Here is a 24,388-nt window from a genome sequence, read left to right on the forward strand (position 1 = left end):
AAATCAGCACAGGGCATATCTCTGGGTACAATAAGCTTGGCAGTTGATGTGTTTATTTTTGGGTGGTGCTCAAGTTTTGTGCAATTGTATTCAAGAGAAGAAAAAAAAGCGATGAAGTGACTTTTACCCAATTTTTATTCAATGGCAGTATCAAACCTCAACTTGGTTGCAATTCAGAATTCCATTACAGTGTCTTTAAGACACCCAGCTGATTGAAGAGCAATGATCAAATTCTCCAGATGCATGTAGCATTTACATAAATCACACCAGCAGTTTACACTGTCTATTCATCGTTAGGTTCTGGATTGAAAAATAAAGACCAATTCCTTTCAATACCACTAACACCATTAACCGATAATGCCATCTGTGGGAGCTTAATCTTCTCATTCATCAAGATTTGAGGAACAGGCAGAGCAGTGGCACTGGCTGTCAGCACACCAGCGACACTTCTCCAGGGAGTGAATCCCCCCCAATTCTCCAACTCGCACCCATTTTGTTTTGAGAAGCTGTACAGTGACCTAAAGCCGGCTCGGGTATAAAATTAAAACCTGACCCTGATCCGGGCCCGACCCGACCACAGCCAACCCAAACCGGACCAGAGCCCGAGCCCCTTAATTTTTTTTTCACGGTCGACCCAACACAAATCTCCTTCATCTGTTCCAGCAGCAGGCCATTCCTGCAGCTGGAGTTGTGGGGAAATCATGGGTAAGCCTGATCCCGTGACTTCCTGGAAGCAGTGTCCAGCCCAGCCCGACCCGAGCCTGAATGCTGGGCTCGGAATTTCGACCCGACCCGAACCTGACACATGTAGACAGGTCTAGTCCGGTTCAGGTCGGGTAGCCAGGCTTTACAGTGACCAGGTTTTGTTTATAAAATTCATTCACAGGATGTGGGTGTCGCTGGCAAGGTCAGCATTTATTGCCCATCCCTAATTGCCCTTGACAAGGGGGTGGTGAGTCACTACCTGCAAAGTTGTGATGAGCCAAATTTTTGACAACTAAGTGTCTTGCGACGCTATTTCAAACAGCTGTCAAGAGTCTGTGGATCTGTAGTCACATATAGGCCAGATCAGATAATGACAGACCTACTTCCATAAGGGACATGAATGAACCAGATAATCTGGTAGTTACAAGGTCACCATTACTAAATTTTTTAATCCACATTTATTTAATTAAATAAATTTAAATTTCCCCATCTGCTGTGATGGGACTTGAACTCTAGATTAGTTCAGGCCTCTAGATTCCTAGTCCAGTAACATTACCACTATGTTACCATTCCCTAGAAAGTACCTTTATAAGGAAGAAACATATTCAGCCCAAGTTAAAATTCCCCAGCCACTTCCTCCAAAGGTGGTACCTTAATCCCGGGAATATCCCCACCGCCCTCCAGTATCGCACTCAACTTTTTAGGGGAGTCTGCAAGCTGAGCAATTGGAGACTATTTAACTGGACTCAAACCTCCTTTACCAGACATCTGTGCACACTTTCCCACACAGATCACTGGACAGCAATCAGGTGTAGGAACCCTGGTTACATGTACCCCCCTCCCTAACCCTCCAAAAAGACCAATTTGTAATACCCCTACTGTTGCCTGCAGCGGAGATCAATTCACTCAGCAAAAAACCATGGGATCAAATTGAAGACCGTCCAGGCCTGTATGGGTCAGAACCAATTCTAAAACTTTTGCACTGTTAAACTAAAATCTCAAACCTACCAAGTGTCTCCCTCATAGTTTTGTACAAATTGATGGAGTCTGTGTCTTTCATGAATTCCCGAACTACTTCGCCCTGTTCATTCTCCACCACAAGGACCTCTTCAGGTTTTGCCATTCGGCTGATCATTATAAGCCTCACCTGAAAGAAAAATTCATGGATTTACTATCAAGGCATGGTCAAAAGAGAATTAGTGCAAGGATATTTCACTTAGTTTCTGCGTGTGGTTGCTTCATAAAAGTCTTGGATAGCATGGAAACTCAACAAGCTACTGTCCAGAGTGGTAGTAAATGGGCTTAAGCTCATATTTTCTACAATCTGAGACACCTCAATATGACATTGAGATCATGGCGGTGGGGACATGGGGTGTTAGCTTTGAATGACGGATTAGAAACTGGAGCTGGTACCAGGTCAACTAACTGCCCTCTTGGCATCATATAGCGTAGGTAGATTGAAGGGAATGCATAAATAACTTGATGGCACTTCTGAAAGATGAGGGAAGGCTTATAAAAGATAGATGTCACCTTGGTTCGAAAAAATAAACTTTTACCATTGTGACTTTATTTTATTATGATGAAGGGTTATTGAATCGTTCAGCAAGGGCAGTGGTCACCAATGGATGTGGTCAGTAACCCAGGGTGATGTCACTTCAACATCATCGTGTAATGCAGAGCATTAATGTGATGCCATTTGTGTTTGAAACACCACTGTGCCAAACAGAAGAGTTAAGGGGCATGCATTCCAGCAAGGAGGGAAGCAAAATAACAAATAAATCACATTGAGTGGTCAGGAAGTCATGTGTACACCTTTCTCAGTGACAGGCTGGGATCTAGGAACGGGTGACGTGCGTGCAGGTGAGCAGAGGCCGAAAAGGAGGAAACAAAACTAAACACAGCCCCAATACCATGAGGTTCAGTTGACCGCATGCAAACACACCTGCTTCCCTACCCCCACATGCCCAGAGGTGCCATTATTCTAACACAAGGAAAATAAAGGGTTAAAATGCAAGTTGAAACCATTGTGCATGATATTAAACACTATGTACACTTTATGAGAAGTTCATTTAAAAATGGCAGCATCTTAGCTAAAAACGGTAATTTTAGATTACCTAGTATTCAATAACTAATAATTTGGGATCACAGGAACGACCACGTCAAGGAATGCACAAGGATGCAAGGTTATACTCTATAGTTTTGTTTCCTTTGTGGGAAAGAGGGACCTGGAGAGCATCCAGCCTGGGATAATCCAAGTGGTTCTAAAACGCAGAAGCATCTATTTCGTCACGTTAAAACCATACACACCTTTGACAGCACTGGTAGGTAGATCTGCCTCCTCGGCGGGACGTCACTGTGCGGATTCCCCAGAGCAGGAGAGGCACTGATGGAAAAGGGATTTTCACGATATAGCTCTCCTGCCAAATGATTCCAGTATTCCAAACAGATTTTAAAAATTTCTATCTCTTCCACTTCTGATATCAGAATCATGTAGTGTAGACCCTGGAGCAACAAACGGGCAAATTTTTAAAAAAAATATCTGCTTGGATTCAATAATTATTCATGACAAAGATTCCGACAGTACAATAGTGACCACACTTCAAAAGTATGGCTGTAGACCATATCTTGCAGTCATGAAAGGCGCTATATAAATACAAGTCTTTCTTTTTATTAGCATTATGTATAATGATATACATTTTCCTCCTTTTCCTCCAGTCAACTTGCACCATGTTCCATCACTTCCATCACTAAGGGGAGGCGGTGACGTAGTGGTAATATCACTGGACTGGTATCCCAGAGACCCAGGCTAATGCTCTGGGGACATGGGTTCGAATCCCACCACGGCAGATGGAGAAATTTGAATTCAATTAATAAATATGGAATTAAAAAGCTAGCCTACTGTGACCATGAAGCCATTGTCGATTGTTGTAAAAACCCATCTGGTTCACGAATGTCCTTTAGGGAAGGAAATCTGCCGTCCTTACCTGGTCTGGCCTACATGTGACTCCAGATCCACAGCAATGTGGTTGACTCTTAAACTGCCCTCTGAAATGGCCACTCAGTTCAAGGGCAAATAGGGATGGGCAATAAATGCTGGCCTAGCCAGTGACGCCCACATCCCATGAACGAATAAAAAAAAAAAAAATTAATGTGTTGGTAGGTTAAAGAAAAATTATACCATGAGCCAATTTTATCACCATGGACAAGAATTATGGGTTTGTTGTTTTTAAAAAACAAAGCCAAGCAGTTACAGAGTCAGTTGCTGGGATTTCCAGCTCTGATTTTAAAGTGCATCTCTCCTCTTCACAATCGTTTTCCACACTACCCTTCTGCCCCTCTCCCCGGCACTGCCATGCCACTCATTTGCCATTCTGTATGTAACCAATGAGCTCATTTTAGAATCCAGCATTTTCACTGTTACTCACTATGCAAATATTGCAGCATCTGGATGGTACACTGCACTACACAAGTGTTGAGACTCATGAGATGTTGCATCATGTCAAAGCATTTACTCCCAATGTCCCCATGCTAGAAAGTTCATGTATGGATGTCCCCATGCTAGAAAGTTCATGTAGAGATGCCCTCCACGATTAATTATCTTTTCAATATCCACCATCTAGACTCTCAAGAATAGTGACTTGGCTGAGGTCCCAGAGAGCTAATAGCTCCTGCAGAACCATAATGCCAGCAGGAGTTACTGGGGGAGAGGGGAAAGAGAAGTTACCATAGTATCCCATCTTTCAGTCTTTGAGTTTATACTTACATCCAAGAGTGCCTCTCTGAGCTCCAGCGTCCTTTCTACCAATGTGCCATGCTCCTTCAGGAAAGTGCAGAGGAAGAGACTCAGGTTCTGGATAAAGTTCTGTTCATCGTCCTTTCCATTCGCATATGCAAGCCGAATGTTAGTATTCACAGGTAGCATCTGAAAATGAATAGAGCTCAAAAGATTCAATTCGCACATCGCAGTATTAACAAAATCCATAATTATTTCCTTATATCACAATTCAGACTCTAAACGAATGAATGAGCACAGTTGGAAATGGATAAATCCGGTATTCAATAAAAATCACTGAAGCCCTTTGTTGATGGTCCAAAGTGGGATACATCAGTAAATGCAAATGATTGAACCTAGGACAGGTCATTAAAGGACAGGCCCTTTGGAACCAAGTCTAACCAATGCCAAGTCTTGGCTTGGGCAGAAATTGCTGAGCAAAAATTGGTTCCACCGTTTTTGCTAATTATTCAACCAAATGAAGAAAATAGGATTGCAAGCAAGCAAAAACCATACCAAATTATGGCACTGGGATTATCAGAAAGCATGGCAACTTGGCTGATTTCTGGGATGAAGGGGTTACTTTAAGGAAAGGTTAAGCAGGTTGAGCTTATATTCATTGGCGTTTAGAAGAATGGGAGGTGAGGCTTGACGAGGTAGATGCTGAGATGATGTTTCCCCTTGTGGCGGAATCTTGAACAAGGGGGCACAATTTAAAAATAAGGGGTCCACCATTTAAGGAGATGGGGAGGAATTTCTTCTGAGGGTCATTAATCTTTGGAATTCTCTTCCCCAGAGAGCAGTGGAGGCTGGATCATTGAATATATTCAAAGCCAAGTTAGACATATTATTGATCTACAAGGGAATCAAAGGTTATGGGGAGTAGGCAGGAAAAGTGGAGTTAAGGCTGCAATCAGGTCAGCCATGATCTTATTGGATGGCGAATCAGGCTCGAGGGACCTAATGGTCTATCCTGTTCCTATTTCATCCTGAAACGGCTCCAAAATCAACAAAATTGAAAAAAGTCCAAAAATACATTCTTTTATCTTACTGAGAATATCATTCTACATAATAAGTTGTCATACCTTTACCAAACTGCAGAGCTCTATTCTGATTAAGGGGGTGGGGGGGGGGCACGTTGACAGGAGAAAAAGAGGTGAAAGAGGCAATTGCAGACAGGGCTCCAAACTGAATTCTGGGAAGTTAGTATTCGAGTTGCCAGGCTTTTGATGGCAAATTGACAAAATGCCAATATGGGCTGGAGTGCTGGCACATGACAGTGAGATTTCTTTGATCAGGCAATGCCTGGACAGCAACCTGAGTCACGAATGCTGTCAGGTCACAAGATTTCCAACGCACCTGTTTCAGCTGAATGAGTGTTAATGTAAACAATGAGACAAATTGTTCATCATATTGACTGACACCAACACCAGCAATCTCCGTCAAACACTTCAACGTCACGTTTCGAAACATGGGCACATTCAGAAACTAGGTAAAGAGAGAGGGGGGGGGGGAAAAAAAAAAGTTATAATACAAGGCTAACTTTAAATATATGAATGTTTTACATCCGAGTCATTTCTGATCAACTTTTTCCATTATAAATGGAAAATTCCAATATCTAATTTAAACTCCCTATACCAGGCGTTTACATTTATTTATTTATTTAGAGATACAGCACTGAAACAGGCCCTTCGGCCCACCGAGTCTGTGCCGACCATCAACCACCCATTTATACTAATCCTACACTAATCCCATATTCCTACCACATCCCCACCTGTCCCTATATTCCCCTACCACCTATCTACCTATACTAGGGGAAAATTATAATGGCCAATTTACCTATCAACCTGCAAGTCTTTGGCTGTGGGAGGAAACCAGAGCACCCAGCGGAAACCCATGCGGTCACAGGGAGAACTTGCAAACTCCACAGAGGCAGTACCCAGAACCCGGGTCGCTGGAGCTGTGAGGCTGCGGTGCTAACCACTGCGCCGCCCCGTAGCATGCTGGTTACAGTTTGCAAAAATGCTGTTTACAGTTTATCATGTAAACATCTAAAGTTATTAAAGTTACACCAAGACTTTATAAACATCCTGTACAAACTTGTGACAATATAACGACAACTTCCCACCAGTGGAGATGGTGCATCAACAGATGGGTGTAGCTACAGCATGAAGAATTTACTTGTGCTGTTGCCATTAGAAATGCAGATATAGGGAATTTGGAAGTACAGAATTTGAGTACTGCTGAAAATAGAGAGACATGTCGAAGCTTTTCGTCTTGCACTCATCAAGACAATCTACAAGAATAACCAATGTAAGGGAAAACAACAACTTGTACTGTATGAGAAGAGAGTGCGCTGATTGGTTGGCAAGTGAACTCCGATTGGTAGAGGTGTTACCATGGAGAATGCACCAGTTTATAGTGACTGACAGTTAACTCTCAATCTTAAATTGAGTGTGCTAAGATTGTCAGTAGGGCTCGCAGTGTAGTGCATCTGGGCATACTGGAAGCTACATATATTAATACACAGGGCCCTGTTCTTTGTACATGTTTTTTCTGTTTGCAAACATTGTGCCTGTTTCAGCTAAACAAAATAAGTGACAGCCATTCGCTGGTTCATTCCTCAGGGCAATGCCTTGACCAGAGTCAAGCTGTCTAGTTTAAATTTCAAAAAAAGCTTGGCAATTAACTGTCAGTCACCGTAAACTCGTGCATTCCCCATGACAACACCTCTACCAGAGTTCACTTGCCAACCAATCAGCACTCCCTTCTCATACAGTACAAGTTGTCGTTTTCCCTTAAATTGGTTATTCTTTCAGATTGTCCTGATGAGTGCAAGACAAAAAGCTTCGACAACATGTTTGTATTTTCAGCAATATAGGGAATTTATAATGGAAATACAAAGAAGAACAAAACATATGATTTTAAAAAGGGCATAACGACCAGGTGAGGCAGGGGTCTAGTGCTCCCCTCTCAGCCTCTGCCTCCTTTAGCCGTAACAGGGTTTATTTTTTATAACACCGTGTTTTATAAATTCCCCACAAATGAATCCTTGTTCACCGCTCTCTAATTGTAATGGCAAAGATATCAACCAGACAGGTTTTCTTAGATTTAAACAAGAAAGGTGTTAGTTTTAACCGACTTAAGAGTTTTAAGGTTAATAAACTACTAGAAATACGCGACATTACCACGCTAGCGTGCAGACGCGATTAACACACACGCAAAGAGACTGAAGAGGCGAATGAAGGAGAAGGTTTAAAGTAATAGCTGGAGTTCAGTTACTGGTTTTTGGGCTTGATGTAAAGTCTTTGATTGCAGTTGTGTTGCAGTTCACGTTGAGGCCCAGTGCACACTTTCAAACTTGTTTAGCTGCAGGAATCTTGACTCTTGGGGTCTGAGTGGCTTCTATGGACCCCTGGAACGTCATGCAGGAGAGCGCGCCAGAGCGACCTTCCTTCTCTATTGTCTTCAAATTGCAGTCTCTTTTCTAACTGTTCTGTGCGCACATTTCAAAACTCCAAGTTGGCCAGCAGATTGGTCATGTGAATAACCCCTTATTTGGAACAACCGCTCCTGCGGTTTGTGGATTTCAAAGCTCTCGATGGGTGGGGGGTTTATGGTGACTGACAGTTAATTGCCAAGCTTTGTTTGAAATTTAAACTAGACAGCTTGACTCTGGTCAAGGCATTGCCCTGAGGAATGAACCAGCGAATGGCTGTCACTTATTTTGTTTAGCTGAAACAGGCACAATGTTTGTACATGTTCTTTCTGTTTGCAAAGAACAGGGCCCTGTGTATTAATATATGTAGCTTCCAGTATGCACAGATGCACTACACTGCGAGCCCTACTGACAATCTTAGCACACTCAATTTAAGATTGAGAGTTAACTGTCAGTCATCGTAAACTGGTGCATTCTCCATGGCAACACCTCTACCAATCAGAGTTCACTTGCCAACCAATCAGCGCACTCTCTTCTCATACAGTTTAAGTTGCTGTTTTCCCTTACATCAGTTATTCTTGCAGATTGTCTTGATGAGTGCAAGACGAAAAGCTTCGACATGTCTCTATATTTTCAGCAGTACTCAAGAGTGGGGATGAATGCCACACGTATGCCAAAGACACCCAGCTCCACTTCAGTCAATTCTTCCTCAGTGTTATCAGATTGCTTGTCCAACATCTAGCTTTGGGTGAGCCGTAATTTCTGCCAGTTAAATACTGAAAGATCAAAGCCACTGTCTTTGGCTGAAAAAAGGTGTCTTGGGATGATGTTCTTCTATTAAATGCAAGTTGTTATTGATGTTGAGTGCATAGTCTAGTCTGATACTCCAGTGCAAAACAAAACAGTGCCATATTGACAGAAATCCTGCTGCACTGTTGGAAAGAATGCAAGGAGGCTGCTCACCCCCTCGAGCCTGTTAAAATACTTACCAGATCATGGTCGATATACATCCCCACTCCTGATCACTATCCCTCGATACCCTTACCCAACAAAAGAAAAATGCAATGTATCTAAGTTTTCTGGCGATACAAGGTTAGGTGGGAGAGTAAAGGGTGAGGAGGATGCGAAGATGATTCAGAAGGATATAGACAGGTTGGGTGAGTGGGCAAGAACATGGCAGATGAAATACAATGTGGCGAAGTGTAACGCTATCCATTTGGTAGGGAAAATAAAATATTTTTGGAATGGTGAAAGACTGGGAAATGTTTGCATTCAGAGGGATGAGGATGCCCTTGTACATGAATCACAGAAAGTTAACATGCAGGTACAACAAGCCATTAGGAATATTAGCTTTTGTTACAAAGGTATCAGAGTACAAGGGTAAAGTCATCTTAGTACAGTTATACAGGACTTTGGTGTGGCCACACCTGGATTACTGTGAGTACTTTTGACTTCCTTACCCAAGGAAGGACAAGCTTGCCCTAGAGGCTGTGCAAAGATTCACTAGACTGGTTCTTGGGATGAGGGAATTTTCCTATGAGGAGAGATTGAGTAGACTAGGCTTATATCTGCTGGAACTTAGAATGACAGGTGATCTAACTGAAGCATTAAAAAAATTTTCAAGGGGCTTGACAGGGTAGATGCTGAGAGAATGTTTCCTCTGGCTGGTGAAGCTAAGACACAGGGTTACAGTCTAAGAATAAGGCGTTGGCCATTTAGGACTGAGGGGAGGAGAAATCCCTTCATTCAAAAGGTTGTAAATCTTTGAAATTCTCTACCCTGGGAAAGCTGATGCGCTATCATTGAGTAAACTCAAGCAGTTGATAGATTTTTGGATACGAAGGGAATTAAGGGATTTTGGGATATTCGGGAAGGTGGAATGGAGGTAAAGGATCAGCCATAGTTTTTTTTGAATGACAGCTCCTATTTCTTATGCTCACAGTCTTGAAAATTTCAATTAACACAGCAACAGCCTTTTGGGACAGAATTCCAGAACAAAACATTTACCTACATAACAGTCACCGCACTCCACGGTAATTCACTGAATGGGTGATGTGCAATTATTATAGAAATGCAACTTCTTGTCCACTTCAACTTCTTGTACATCAAAAGAAACTTAAAGTCAATTCTTGCCTCATATGCATGCTCTTTAAATTTGAGGGTGCAGCAGGTACAACAGCATGGGTGAGAGTTTACAACGGATTTCATGGGAGGATATATCTCCCCAGTTAACCCTCCAAGGCAGGGTTCCCAGACCTTGGAGTCTGTGGGTCACACAGGTAAACATCAAGGAGCCTCAAGGGCTACAAACAAGGTTTAAGTCAGTTTCCATTTACCTTCAGTTACTGGTACAAATAAACCTTGGGTGTTCAGATTTAGGATTTATTCATCAAGGCAAGAACATTAAAAACAACTCTTCTTCAAAGCCTCCAGGCCCATAAAATTCCAGAAAAATAAGTCAGAAAAGAAATAGAATCTCAAAAAGGGTTGGATTGTTAGGACTTCAAGGGTTGGTTTGTGGACCACATGTGACCAACCCTAAGGACATATTGGCAAAATAATTCATCTGGACACACACTATAAAAGGCACAGTTAGAAATCTTCCCTTTCTCTGCAGCTACATTTATCCGATGCTGTCAAGTTAGATGTGCATTAAAGGTGTTAGAGCACATACATTTCAAGCCTACTCAACATCCAGTTTACAGGAAAGGCTGGGGATTCCTCAAAAAAGGTACTGGAGTTTCCAAGGCCTGGGGAGTCCACACAGGAATCCACTCATTACTCTCCAATGGCCCTGGTTTTAATCACTCTTCATTTAACAAAAATCACCAGTAGCCAAAAGAATTGTCAGAAAACACAAGACTGGTTGAAACAAAAAGGGTTACATCACGGATATTTGGGAAAGGGGAAACAATTGGGAAATCTCACCTTGTACACCAAACTGGAGATGAGTTTAGTTTCGAAGATGTAACCTAAAGGTATCCAGTTCAGAAACCGCAGCAATGTCTCCAGTGTTGCATGAACTAAAGGGGCGTTCTGGGAGTTCTCCTGCAAATATTTAAAATATGCAAAGTATTATTGGACACTAACCTGGGATTGAAAAGTGAATTAAAAAATCTGTACTAAATGCTAAAAATCTCAACTTAAAGGAGAAACAAATAGAAAATGGGCAGCAGATCACTAAGCATCGGAAAGAGAAAGATAGTTCGATGTTTCAAATGGGCTAGACTTGATGGAAGTCTACTTTTCATTCTTAATTGATCCAGTAATATTTACTCACCATCACAAACTGACAGAGCTGAAATATCTGAGAGAATTCATTGCACATACTATGGGAAGATAAAAGAAAAGGATTAAATACAATTTCATATAAAAGTAACAGGAATAGAGGGCAGAACAGTGGAGCTATTAGGGGGGAAAAAAAAGAACACGCTGTGCTGCCAAAACAGTCAGGATGCAGATTTCTTGCTCCTCATTCCTGCCACCAGGTACAAGAAGCCAGACTTTGTTCCATTAGTTAGCAAAACTCAAGACATGGTTACATCCATGATCAGGGCTCTAAGACTTGGGTTGGGAGGGAAGAAAGCAAAAGTATCCCAGAGTACCCACTCCCAAGTCATGAGTTGTAACAGCACAGGAAGCGGCCATTCGGCCCAGTGGCCTCTGCTGCCAACCGTCCATACACATGGACAGATTCAGGCTGGTCCTTGATTAGATGGGAGTGACTTATTGTCATTAACGAATCTATTGTGCAAATACCGGCACTTTCACAACCCTACCCCATACCTCCATTTCCTGTTAAAATCAAGAATCGCCATATACAGAATCATACAGCACAGAAAATGAGGCCATTCAGTCCATCGTACATGTGTCGCCACTTTGAAAGTTATCCAATTCGTCCCAATTCCCCTGCTCTTTCCCAATAGCCCCGAAAATTTTTCCTTTAAGTACATATCTACTTCCCTTTCGAAAGGGACTACAGAATCAACTTCCACCACCCTTCCAGGCAGTGCATTCCATGCTTGGTGCAAAACCAGCTGCACACTTTTAAAAAATTCTTTGGGCAAGCCACATTTCTAGCCCTCATTATGCTTTCCCAACAGTCAAATAGCCTGCTGATGCTCACTGCAAAAGCTTGTGCAAGACGGGCAAACAAACGATCAGCTGCTTGAGTAACGGTGCAGGATGGCAGCTGAGTGGTAAAGTACTACCCTCCCAACCCCTAGCATGAGTCGCCACTGACAGCTAAGGAAGGGACTTATCTTGGGACCGTCTGGCACAGTGCACTCACCTGTCTTTTAAATGTTTGGCTTTCACCTGCGTCATCTGCCCACTGGAGAAATCAAACACTTCTTCACTGAGCAGTTTTAAAATGACCATGTTATTCTGACAGAGAGATTCACTGGTTTTGCTGGCTCCTACGATATCACTTATGAACGTCGGCCAGTTTTTGGGCCATTCATGTTTAAGGATCTGCAATTTTTAAAAAAAGGGAAAAAATAAGGAATGTCAATAAAATCTCAAAAGAAACTGCACATTCCTTATCTACAAGTCTATTTCAAGCGTGCATTTGCAGAGAATATCACATTCCATGTAGCCATGCATCACTTCCACCGGTCACGAGTAACTAGTTGAATTTAAAAATAGATTTTTTTTTGGATAACAATATAAAATCAGATGGTGGGAATTAAACTGACGCAAATAGGTTTCCTGTTATATTTGAAAAATCCTAGCTGAAGGGCCATGTCTGCAGTGCAAAACAAAGAGCAGGACAATCAATAATAACTGTACATTGTTTCTGGCACGTTTGGCAAGCAGAAAGGCTGAACACATGACTGCCACTTCTATCAATTGTCTCTGATGAGGCAGAAACTGTTGCTATGGAAATCTACTCCCCTGCCCCCACCCCAAAATTTAAAATTTATGCCCATTTGAAATGTCCCACTGCCCAACCTACCCCTCGGCCCTTCGAGGAATGGGGGAATGGGAGACCGACGTGGACCAGTAAAAGATGTTCTGCTCCTGTTGGCATGTGCAGACCTTTTAAAGTGGTGAAAAACTATGGTTTGGGACTTGAGAACCGCACGCGTATAAGCTCTTGTGTATTTAATTCAAATTTGGACCTGATGCAGTGGGAACCATCCTGCAGCATTAACAGGAAGCTGTAGCCAGCCTTTACAGGGGATCACCTGTCGAATTCTCTGGCATACGTTCAGTGCAAGTCAAATGTAAGTGCAGGTTGAATGTATATGCAAACCGTCGGTACATTTGAGTACTTGTGCATGTATAGTGGCACTCAGCTCACTAGGATACGGATGGATATGCTATGGATTAGAGCACATAATCTAGGATGGCAGTCCAGTGCTTAGGTACTGAGGGAATGCTGCCTTTCAGATGAGCTGCAAAACCAAATCCCCTGGTTGCCTGTTCAGGTGGATGCAAGACATCCTGCGATACTATTCCAGAGAAGCAGGCAGTTCTCCAATGATTTCACCAATATTCTTTCCCTAACCAAAACCATATGAGTGGTTATTCATTCATCAGCTGTTTATGGGATCCTGCTGTGTGAAGAACAGCTGCTGCAGTTGCACACCTGGCAGTCATAGAATCATAATGGCACAGGAGGAGTGATTGCACTTTAAAAATCTACTGGTTGCAAGGCCTTGAGGATTCCAAAAAGGTGAGATATAAATAAGTTTGTTCTTTAGTGCAGGTTACAATTGTAAACAAACACAAGAACTCTTTTTTTAAATCCTTAGAAGCTTTCTAGATTGCTTAAAAATTAGAAAGGACAGGGCTTAAGTTATGTCCTAGAAAGACTGGCTAAAATGGGATGGGTTTTGAGAAGATCTTTTAAAAAGGTGTAAAGCGGGATTGATACACAGATATCTAGGGAGGGCATTCTAGAGATTAGATCAGTGTAAATTAAGGCACTATACAGCCATTGGTGGGACAAAAAGAGGGCAAGTGATGAAGGGAAAAAAAAAAATCCAAGCAGTTGATTATTTGGGAAAGGTATTAGAGCTGGATGAGCTTGCAAAGATAACAATGGTCAAAGGTTGTGGAAGTATTTATTGACAAAATATAAATAGGTTAAACAGACAGACAATGGAGTTCAGCAAGGATGGAGTGTGGGTTACTGGAAATTGAGAAGTGGGAACACTTTGAACAAATTGGAATTTATGATGGGAGGGGAATAAGACAACAGAGTAGTGTTGTCATTAAGTGCCCCTGGAGATGAAAAGGGAGTACACAAGGTTCCAGCAGTGGATGGAGGACTTGAGGCAAAGGTAGAAAGGGGCAATTGTAAATAGAATTGCAAATCTCCCAGTCTTCATGACCCGTGACGGTGACCAAACAAACAAAAAAAAAGTGGCTCCATAAACAAAGAAATCTCCAAATCTATTTTGAAATAGATGCTTTTTGGTTACTTAAAAGTAGTTTGTCTAGGAGCAAAACTGCTTTAAAAAGAAAAATCAGTATTGCCATGACAGTATGAGCAGTCAATTGATGATGATGTGGGTCCAGACTTGCAAAGCCACAGGCAGATCTGAACCCACATCAAATGTCAATTTTGTTGATGGTAGGGGGAAAAAAATTTAAAGAGGAACAACAGATGTCAACTACATAGTTTTACCCTCTTCAGTTGGAAACAGAGCAATACCCCCCAGGATTTAAAAAAGCCAATAGGAACAATCTTCTAGTGTGACTTAGCACAGTACATAATGGGGCTCGAGAACGTGCAGCGGACCAAATGGAAATCAGAAGGATTGTTGCTCCCACAATCACCCACTGCACCCTCCACCCCAGCCCCGAGGGTAGTGATTATTGATGCCCGAGTAAAACACTGCATATCATGCAACTGCTCAGCAAGAAAACATCTGGTTCAGATGGATCAAATTAAGTTGAACACAAATGCTTCCTGTGTTGACACACCCAAAAGATTGGTATTCAAAGAAAACCTTCAGCCAGGAGTGGAGAGTGGAGGCTGCACATGGATTGATATTTCAGAATTTTGCCTGGTTATCTTCTGGTGGGGGAGCAGGGGAGAAACATGGGGAAGAGTTTTTCCGCAGAGCTTCACTTTAGGAGATTAAATAGCTTGGGCATAGCCCACAGTAAGGAAGGTTAGATATGGTCTGTGGAAGCAGCAGCTTCTTATTCCCTCTGAACAGACTTAATCTCAAACACTGTCGCCAGTCAGAAATTGCTTGCCTTTTACAGCTGCAGTTTTAAAAATTTATTTATTTATTTTTAAATGTAGAAAATGTTGTCAAATTGGATTCCTTCAATAAGAATTATGAGAGAAAATAAACAAAGTCTGTTCCTATCACCAACGAACCCACTTAAAATGTGCATCAGAATTCAAAATGACTAAACGAGCGTTCTGGAGTTAAACAAAGGTAATTACATAGGCATGAGGGCAGATTTGGCCCTAGTGGACTGGGCAGGAAAACTAAAAGGTAGGACAGCTGACGATCAGTGGCAGATGTTTAAGGAGACATTCAATTTATCCCAACTGAAATATATTCCAGAAAGGGAAAAAAATTCTAGGAGGGGGAAAAACATCCATGGCTAAGCAAGGAAGTTAAGGGTAACAAAGACAAAAACTAAGACATACCATATTGCAAAGGCCAGTGACAGGCTGGAAGATTGGGAAACTTTTAAAGATCAACAAAGGGTTACTAAAAAATAAAAAGAGCAAAAGTAAATTAAGAAAACCAGCGCAAAATATAAAAACGGACAGCTAAAGCTTCTATAAGTATATAAAAGGGAAGAGAGTAGCTAAAGTGAATGTTGGTCCATTGGAGGATGAGACTGGGGAGTTAATAGAAGGGAACACAGAAATGGCAGACACTAAATCAGTATTTTGCTGCAGTTTTCATGGTGGAGGACACTAGCACCATCCCAATAGTAACAGGTAATGCAGAGGTTATAGAAAGGGAGGAACTTAGATCACCACCACTAGGGAAAAAGTACTGAGCAAACTATTGGGATTGAAGGCAGACAAGTCCCCAGGGCCTGATGGCCTACATCCTAGGGTCTTAAAGGAAGTGGCAGCGGAGATAGTGGATCCATTGGTTATAATATTCCAAAATTCCCTGGATACGGGAAAGGTTCCAGTGGATTGGAAAAAAGCTTATGTAACGCCCTTATTCAAAAAGTGGGGGGGGGGGGGAAGCAGAAAGTAGGAAACTATAGACCAGTTTGTTTAACATCTGTCATTGGGAAATTGTTAGAATCCATTATTAAGGAAGTAATAACAGGACATTAAGAAAGTCAAAATGCAATCCATCAGAGTCAGCATGGTTTTATGAAGAGTAAATCGTGATTGACTAATTTGCTAGAGTTCTTCGAAGCTGTAACAAGCAAAGTGGATAATGGGGATCCTGTAGATGTATATCTGGACTTCCAGAAGGCATTTGATAAGGTGCCGCTCAAAAGGTTAATACACAAGGTAAGTTCACATGGGGTTAGGGGCAATTTATTAGCTTGGATAGAGGATTGGCTAACCAACAGAAAACAGAGAATCAGGATTAGATTAGAGATAGAGCACTGAAACAGGCCCTTCGGCCCACCGAGTCTGTGCCGACCATCAACCCCCCATTTATACTAATCCTACACTAATCCCAAATTCCTACCAACCATCCCCACCTGCCCCTATATTTCCCTACCACCTACCTATACTAGTGACAATTTATAATGGTCAATTTACCTACCAACTTGCAAGTCTTTTGGCTTGTGGGAGGAAACCGGAGCACCCGGAGAAAACCCACGCAGACACAGGGAGAACTTGCAAACTCCACACAGGCAGTACCCAGAATCGATCCCGGGTCCCTGGAGCTGTGAGGCTGCAGTGCTAACCACTGCGCCACTGTGGTCTTTTTCTGGTTGGCAAGATGTAACTAGTGGGGTGCCGCAGGGTTCAGTCCTCGGGCCCCAACTATTTACAATCTATATAAATGACTTGGACGCAGGGATAGAAGGTACTATATCCAAATTTGCAGATGACACTAAAATAGGTGGGACAGTAAGTTGCAATAAAGAAATAAGAAATCTACAAATGGATATGGATAGATCAGATAAATGGGCCAAAATTTGGCAGATAGATTTTAATGTGGATAAGTGACAGGTTATCCATTTTGGTCGGAAGAATAGAAAAGCAAATTATCTAAATGGAGAGAAACATCAGAGTGCTTCGGTGCAAAGGGATCTGGGTGTCCTCGTGCATGAATCGCAGAAAACTAGTCTGCAGGTGATAAGGAAGGCAAACAGAAATTTGGCATTTATTGCTAAAGGAATAGTGTATAAAAGTAGGGAAGTGTTGCTGCAACTGTACAAGGCATTGGTGAGACCGCACCCGGAGTATTGCGTACAGTTTTGTTTCCCTTATTTGAGAAACAATGTCGTTGCATTGGAGGCAGTTCAGAGGAGGTTCACTAGATTGATTCGAGATGAGGGGCTTGTCTTATGAAGAGAGATTGAGTAGTTTAGGCCTTTACTCTCTGGAGTTTATAAGAATGAGAGGCGATCTAATTGAGGTATATAAGATGATTAAGGGGATTGACAAAGTAGACAGAGGATATTTTCTCTCGTGGGGCAATCTAGAACGAGAGGTCACAGTTTTAGGATAAGGGGTAGCAGATTTAAAACAGAGATGAGGAGAAATTACTTCTCTCAAACGGTCGTGAATCTGTGGAATTCACTACCCCAGAGTTCGGTGGATGCCGGGACATTGGGTAAATTTGAGGAGATAGACAGATTTTTAATTAGAAATGGGTTGAAGGGTTATGGAGAACAGGCAGGAAAGTGGAGTTGAGGCCAAGATGAGATCAGCCATGATCGTATTGAATGGCAGAGCAGGCTCGAGGGGCTGAATTGCCTACTCCTAGTTCTTATGTTCTAAACCATGTTGCCATTTCCTCTCTCACCACCCATCTCTCAAAGGTGGCAAGGCCTCACCAGAGCGTCATTCCATTAGCAGCATCTGCAGCTCTCCAGTATTTCACCCAATTCACTCTTCATGGTGTGCGAGCGCTGACATGTGAGTGCCCTCAGGCCATTCGACCATTAGTGGTACCACAGCCTAGCCTGAACCTGCTCCAAGCAGATCAGCATATGCAAACATAGCAGGGGTAGTGATTGAAGACAGAAGTGCAAGATGTAAAACTCCGAATTTTAAAGACCGACTTTTACTTAAACCTGTTTAAGAGCAGCAATGTGAAAAGGTTGTTGGGCATATCTGCATACACCACGACTCCTTTCTTCAAGAGTATAAAAATCTCACTTCGTAGCAGCCCCACCGCCACAGCCTCAACCCTTTCCAATTTTCTCCCTTCACGTCCTGAAGACTATGAATGGTGCTGGAGTCCAGTTCCACAGGCAGGAACTGTCCCTACAGCATGTTGCCCATGTGGTCATTCCTGCAAATGTTGCCCATAAAGGGCATCATATCTGAGCCCAGAAGGACATTCCAGCAGCAAGGGTCACTGTACAGCCATGAGGAGTGGGATCTCCAGAAGTTTATCCCTTAAGGTAATTGTGGCATTTCCATCTTCATCACAGTGGATACCAATTTTTTTAAAAATCAACACAGACCAGGCATCCAATCTGGGATTTCTTAGTTACGGCTCATTCTCATATTGGACAGTGCCATGACCAACTGACTGGAGAGCATATTCACGTGCTTTTATATTTACAATTAAAATAAGCACTAGTAGATCTTCACAGTGGCATTTTGGATGTTGGCCGGGGTCAATCTCCCCCATCACCGCTCCACGGGAAGACAGTAGCCAGAATACCAAACTCTAAATAGAAGCCAGACTTTTTACACCCCAACATGGGCACATGGCAGAAATAATGTGGGTGCAGGAAGTATCCAATAGCGCTGCATTTGCTCACATCCAGACTCCCAGTCAGGAATGACCCTGCTTAGTCCCAGAGACCTTAGCCAGGTGGGACAAGGGGAAAATCAGTCAGCCTTGACCAGAAGGTAAAACATAGAACAGCAATATCAGACCATTCCCCAAAGGGTACATTTAAGTTCCATCAAACTTGCACAGTGTTCAGAAAAAAAGAGGGGAAAAAAAAACTCCGTTTGCATCAAACTTTTACCAACCTGCACAAGAATCATATTCAGTTTTCCAAGATAAACTTTATCTTTCTAGAAAAAAAAACAGAAGCATGTTAAATAAAGCCTGAAAATGAACTTGCTTAGCCTCAATGCTCATTTTTAAAACAAAAACGGGCATCCTGGAAAAAAACACATGGGTGAAATTTCTTCTGGTCAAAGAGGAAAGCAGCAAAGCCAGAATTCTTGCCCTGAAATGCCATACATGATTGAGAAGGACAGGCAAGAACAGGAAGAAAGGTCACAGACTTGAAACGTTAACTGTGTTTCTCTCCGCAGACACTGGCTGACCTGCTGAATATTTCCAACACTTTGTTTTTGTTTCAGATTTCCAGCATCTGCAGTATTTTGCTTTTAGTAAAGACAGAATCCAACTTAGTTATGATGCACCCATGGTAACAGCTTGTTGTGTGGTCACCACTTAACGTCCATATTTTGTGAAGCAATGAAAACGTCAAAAGGATTAGCCAACGAACCAAAGTATTCAGGATTAAGGATTAGGAATGAAGAAAAACAAAATTCGAAGTGCATAATTTTTACTTTACCTCCAAGGTCTCTGAAGACGTTTTAATGATTAAGCCAACAACATATTTTTTTATTCCTGCAAGTGGGAAAGAAGGGAAAAAGGGAAATATTGAAAAGTAGCTGATTTTTTTTTTTTAAATACACACTGTAGACAGTAGGAAAACATTGCAACTCACCTTCACACTGATTTCTTGGAAGTATTTTCCAACGAGTTTTGATCACATTTTCCAGTATCTGCAAGGCATAGTACTGAGAAAGAGATTAAAATTCATCAGTGCCGAGATAATAATACAGGAAAAAAAAAAAGCTATCTTTTGATCCACAACCCACCAACAAAATCTTGAGGTCTCCCTGAACCATGATCTCTGGCCAAGATGATGCACCGAGTAGTGGCATCAAGTCAGTGTTTCCATCAGTGGGAAGACGGAACTACGACATTTCAGAAGGTGATCAATAACACTTTCTGCGGAGAAGTGGGCTGGGGGGGTGCAGAGGAGCCTCGTCAGGGAAATCTGTTATCGACACCTATAATCAGGCGCATTTGGCATGCAAGCCAAATAGCTACGATTTTATCAACAACCAATGCAAGACAAGGCCACATTTCTCCTTTCTGAACCCCTACCATCTCCAGTTCTTTGGGCAATTACAAGTGTTATCACTTTCAAATAGTCATTCCAGCAGTAGCTATCCATACAGACTGCTTTTAACATACAGAACTCCGGTTTACACACACGATCGAATCATCCTTCAGGCCACTCTGCAGCTTTAGCTAAAATCCAAGAGACAGGTGGCACATACCGGGTTAGTATTCCCTCAAGTATAGAAGAATCAGGGGTGATCTAACTGAAGTGTTTAAAATGATCAAAGGGTTTGATAGGGTAGAAAGGGAAAAAACTATTTCCTCTGGTGGGGGGGGAGTCCAGAACAAGGGGGCATAACCTTAAAATTAGAACCAGGCTGTTCAAGGCAACATCAGGAAGCACCTTTTTACACATAGGGTAGTTTCTTCCATCACAACAGTGACTACACTTCAAAAGCTGTAAAGTGCTTGTGACATTGTGAAAGGCACGTTGTTCTTCATTTAGTGGAAATCTGGAACTCTCTTCCCCTAAAAATTAATTGAGGTGGTTAGATAAATCAAAAAGGTCAAAACTGAGATTGTTAGATTCTCGTTAAGCAAAGGTATTAAGGGTTACAGAAGCAAGGGTAGAAGGTAAGATACAGATCAGACATGATCTAACAGAATGGCGGACCAAGCTCAAGGCACTGACAGGCCTCCTCCTGTTCTTAAATGTTTTTCTCTGAAGATTCCCACGTAAATATCTTTTAAAAAGTTAATTAAAACTAACAGGAATTAAATTTTTAATAGCTAGCCCATAATTGGAGTTAAATGGCAACAGTGCAAAGCTTCATCAAGCAATTGACTGCATCCATTGGCTGTTTCATCAGCCCAGTTTTTGGCTGGTATTTAACAGCTCACCTCAGTAATTCCCTTTTGTGTCTGTGAAGATGCCACTTGCAAAAGCACTTTTCAAAAAATAAACAGGCAATAGGCTGCCTTTTACTTCCCCTTTGGAATAACCAATATAGAGTTTTTATTTTTGACAGCTTACCTTTGTGTTCATATTCTGGGAAAATTCTAGAATGGTATCTACTCTGGTCCAAGCATCTGGATGCTCTTTTAAATGGGTTAATATCTCTTGTGCCATTCTTTGCTGAGAAACAGAAAAGCACAGAATTTAGTGGAGTATATTTATTCATTTACTCTTTAAAGCAAAACAAGAATGCACAAACTTATTGCTTAAAACAAAATGCGCCAAGAGAAAAGGCGGCCACTCTAGTCACCAAGTGTCATTCTTACCTGCGGGCCCTCCCCGTGATACAAACAATTTACAACATTATCCAGCAAATTAATGTCCAACTTCTGATTGAAGTCCAGAAGCTGACGTGCAGGATGGTCCGTAGTCATAATTGTTGGCATGGGGTCCTGCAAAAAAAAGTTTGAAGAAACAGATAAAGTAACAGTCCAAAAATATAGACTAACTCTCCTTTTCCTCTCTGTCCCACCATCACCCCATTTTATTCCTTCCTCTCCCAAAGGAAGAGGTTAATGTTGGGGTGCCATACAACAGTGACTATACTTTGAAAGCGCTTGGAATGACACATGGACATCAAAAAGGTGCTATATAAATGCAATTTTTTTCCTGTTTCAGTTCTGCAGGTGCAGGTTTAGGCAGTGATAGTGAGCTGCCTCCACGAACAGTATGCGGTGTGGGAAGCAACATAATAACGTGCATCTCTGTCTTCCCTGGATCAGCATGGAGCAGAAGGAGTTCCCCTTTGTATTTGGCTATGCTATATTTATCATGTGAACACACTGCCTCACTTGCTACCAAACTATGCAGGACGGATGGATGCCAAGTTTCAATCTCTGGTTTATGGTGGTGGGTTGGGGGCAGCGGAGTGGAAAAGAGGGGAAGGTGGGAAAAACGAGTTTGCCTTGGTTTTCCTAGGCTAGAGGGAAACCTGGAAAACAACCCAAATTCAGGGTTTTCTGCTGGAAATTGCATGACTATGCTCAGCTAGCAAGGACAGGGACACATGCACCTAATGTGCCTCCCCCATGTTGGGAAACACATCAGCAGAATGTGCGCACAGCAAGACCCCACAAGCAGCAATGTGGATCGGACAAGTTCATTTATTTTAATGATGTTGGTTAAGGGTTAAATATTTGACTAGGACACCAGAACTCCCTTGCTGCTCTTCGAAATAGCGACGTGGGATCTTTTCTATCCATCCCAGAGGAGCAGACCGGGCCCTGGTTCTTCTGATATCCAACAGTGCAGCGTTCAAGTAGTGCATTGAATTGTCAGCCTGGATTGTGTGCTTAAATATCTGGAGTGGGACTTGAAGCCACAACTTTCTGACTCAGAGGCAACAGTGCTACCAACTGTGCCAAGGCAGACACACTGATAGCTAAACATGTGGTACAGCCAAGAAAAACAATGGAGCACAGAGAAAACAAAACCAAATCTGGATTAGATTAATCGCTTATGTTTCGACTTGCAAGTTACACGCCCTTTTACTGCAACGTTAAAACATAGCTGCCATCTCACATTCAATCTGGAACAGATAAACTAAAGGAAGCCCAGATGTGCCCATCAGCTGGCAAATGTTGATGCTTTTTGGAGAAGTACTCAGAGAAAACCCAGCCATTACATAATTTAAAGGCACAACTTAAAAAGTGAGCTGAAGTCCAATGAAATACCAGTTTGAAATGGTTCCTGATGTAATATGCCTTGATTCCACCCTCTCCTCTCCCTTTGTTACATTTCCACTTTATAAACCGTTGCATTTTGCTGCCTTTGTGCGTTTAAAAAGGGCCACATGATACTCAAGGCAGTTCTGCAGACTGGAGCTGGCGTGCAGGGTAGCGAGCACCCACAAGACCTCCAAGATAGGGAGCGCTGCAGTTCTGACAGATATTGGATGATTCACCCACTGAGGTAAAGGCCGTCTACCCGGCCTGAACCCGACGGGACCCGATGACATGTGCCGGGTTCGGGTCGGGTCAGATCAGACACGCTCTATCACCACCTCAGGTAAGTGACTTTAATGTTAATTTACTTTTTGGACTTTAAAAGGTGGTTTGGCTACAGCTATTTTAAGCTTGTGCAGGTAAGGAACAAAGTAAAAAATGGAAGGTAAGTTAACTGATGGTCGGGTCGGGCGCGGGAAAAAAATGGAAGGACTCGGGCCGGGTCGGGCCTCATTTGCAGACCCGAGCAGCGGAGGAGCAACTTACCCTTCTGCACTTCCAAATGTGCCACTTACCAACAGCAGTCCTGACAGCAAGCTGAAAAAAAAAAATCACCGGGATAGGATTGTAGCTTTCTTTCCCAGATTACACAGCAAAGAAGCAAACCCCGATTCTAACCCCTCCAGAGGGGAAAAAAACATATAATATTAGTGTTGCCAAAATATCTCTCTCACTTTTGTGATAGAATGGTTAATACTACACTTCTGTTTTTAAAGCAGACTGGCACTTCCAAATGCATAAAGTACTATTTAAAAAGGAGAATTTCACTGGAGTTATGTGGGGTGAGTTATGCGAGTTAAATGGGGTTTGCACTTCATAGAACATTGACGAACACAATTTTCCTACAGCACAGTGCCAGATAAACCAAAGGATGAGAGTCGTAAAATCTCACGGTTCAGGAGGCTATTGGCTCTATCATGTCTCTGCCAGCTCACTCAAAGAACCTGAGGTAAGGTTTAAGGCAGCATTTGACCGAGTATGAGCATCAAGGAGCCCTAGCAAAATTGGAGTCAATGGGAATCAGGGGGAAAACTCTCCGCTAGTTGGAGTCATACCTAGTGCAAAAGATGATAAAAAAAAACAAAGAAAATTTAGACAGCACCTTGCTAACCTCTCCCACCTGGAAGGTCAACATATGCATGGGAACACCACCACCTGCAAGTCCCCCTCCAAGTCACACACCACCCTGACTTGGAACTATATCACCGTCCCTTCACTGTCGCTGGGTCAAAATCCTGGGACTCCCTGCCTAACTGCACTGTAGGTGTATCTACCCCACATGGACTGTAGCGCTTTAAGGCAGCAGCTCACCACCACCTTCTCAAGGGCAATTAGGGATGGGCAATAAATGCTGGCCTAGCCAGTGATGCCCAAAATCCCATGACAAAAAAAAAATTAGTCCCATCTTCCTGTGCCCCAATCCACCCCTCTTTTATTTCAAATGGAAAGTTAAAAGGATTATCCACTTCCCTTTTAAAAGCTATTCTGGATTCTCCA

General features: G+C 42.4%; 1 protein-coding gene across 2 annotated transcripts in view; it reads right to left on the reverse strand.

The window, feature by feature from the left end:
• The window catches only part of LOC137373607 (exportin-1-like), a 91,077-nt gene that overhangs the window by 32,788 nt on the left and 33,901 nt on the right, over nt 1-24,388 (reverse strand). For both annotated transcript variants that reach the window (XM_068038623.1, XM_068038622.1), the window contains exons 2-13: nt 21,434-21,559; nt 21,186-21,287; nt 19,749-19,821; nt 19,593-19,648; nt 19,036-19,080; nt 12,208-12,389; nt 11,197-11,245; nt 10,845-10,964; nt 5,837-5,965; nt 4,469-4,627; nt 3,013-3,207; nt 1,714-1,852 (exon numbers count right to left, since the gene is read on the reverse strand). In XM_068038623.1, the coding sequence (XP_067894724.1) occupies nt 1,714-1,852; nt 3,013-3,207; nt 4,469-4,627; nt 5,837-5,965; nt 10,845-10,964; nt 11,197-11,245; nt 12,208-12,389; nt 19,036-19,080; nt 19,593-19,648; nt 19,749-19,821; nt 21,186-21,287; nt 21,434-21,553 (1,369 nt within the window). In that variant the 5' untranslated portion in view covers nt 21,554-21,559. The remainder of the gene's footprint in view (nt 1-1,713; nt 1,853-3,012; nt 3,208-4,468; nt 4,628-5,836; nt 5,966-10,844; nt 10,965-11,196; nt 11,246-12,207; nt 12,390-19,035; nt 19,081-19,592; nt 19,649-19,748; nt 19,822-21,185; nt 21,288-21,433; nt 21,560-24,388) is intronic.

The sequence above is a fragment of the Heterodontus francisci genome, chromosome 9 (assembly GCF_036365525.1).
Source record: "Heterodontus francisci isolate sHetFra1 chromosome 9, sHetFra1.hap1, whole genome shotgun sequence".
In the NCBI taxonomy this organism is placed as follows: Eukaryota; Metazoa; Chordata; class Chondrichthyes; order Heterodontiformes; family Heterodontidae; genus Heterodontus; species Heterodontus francisci.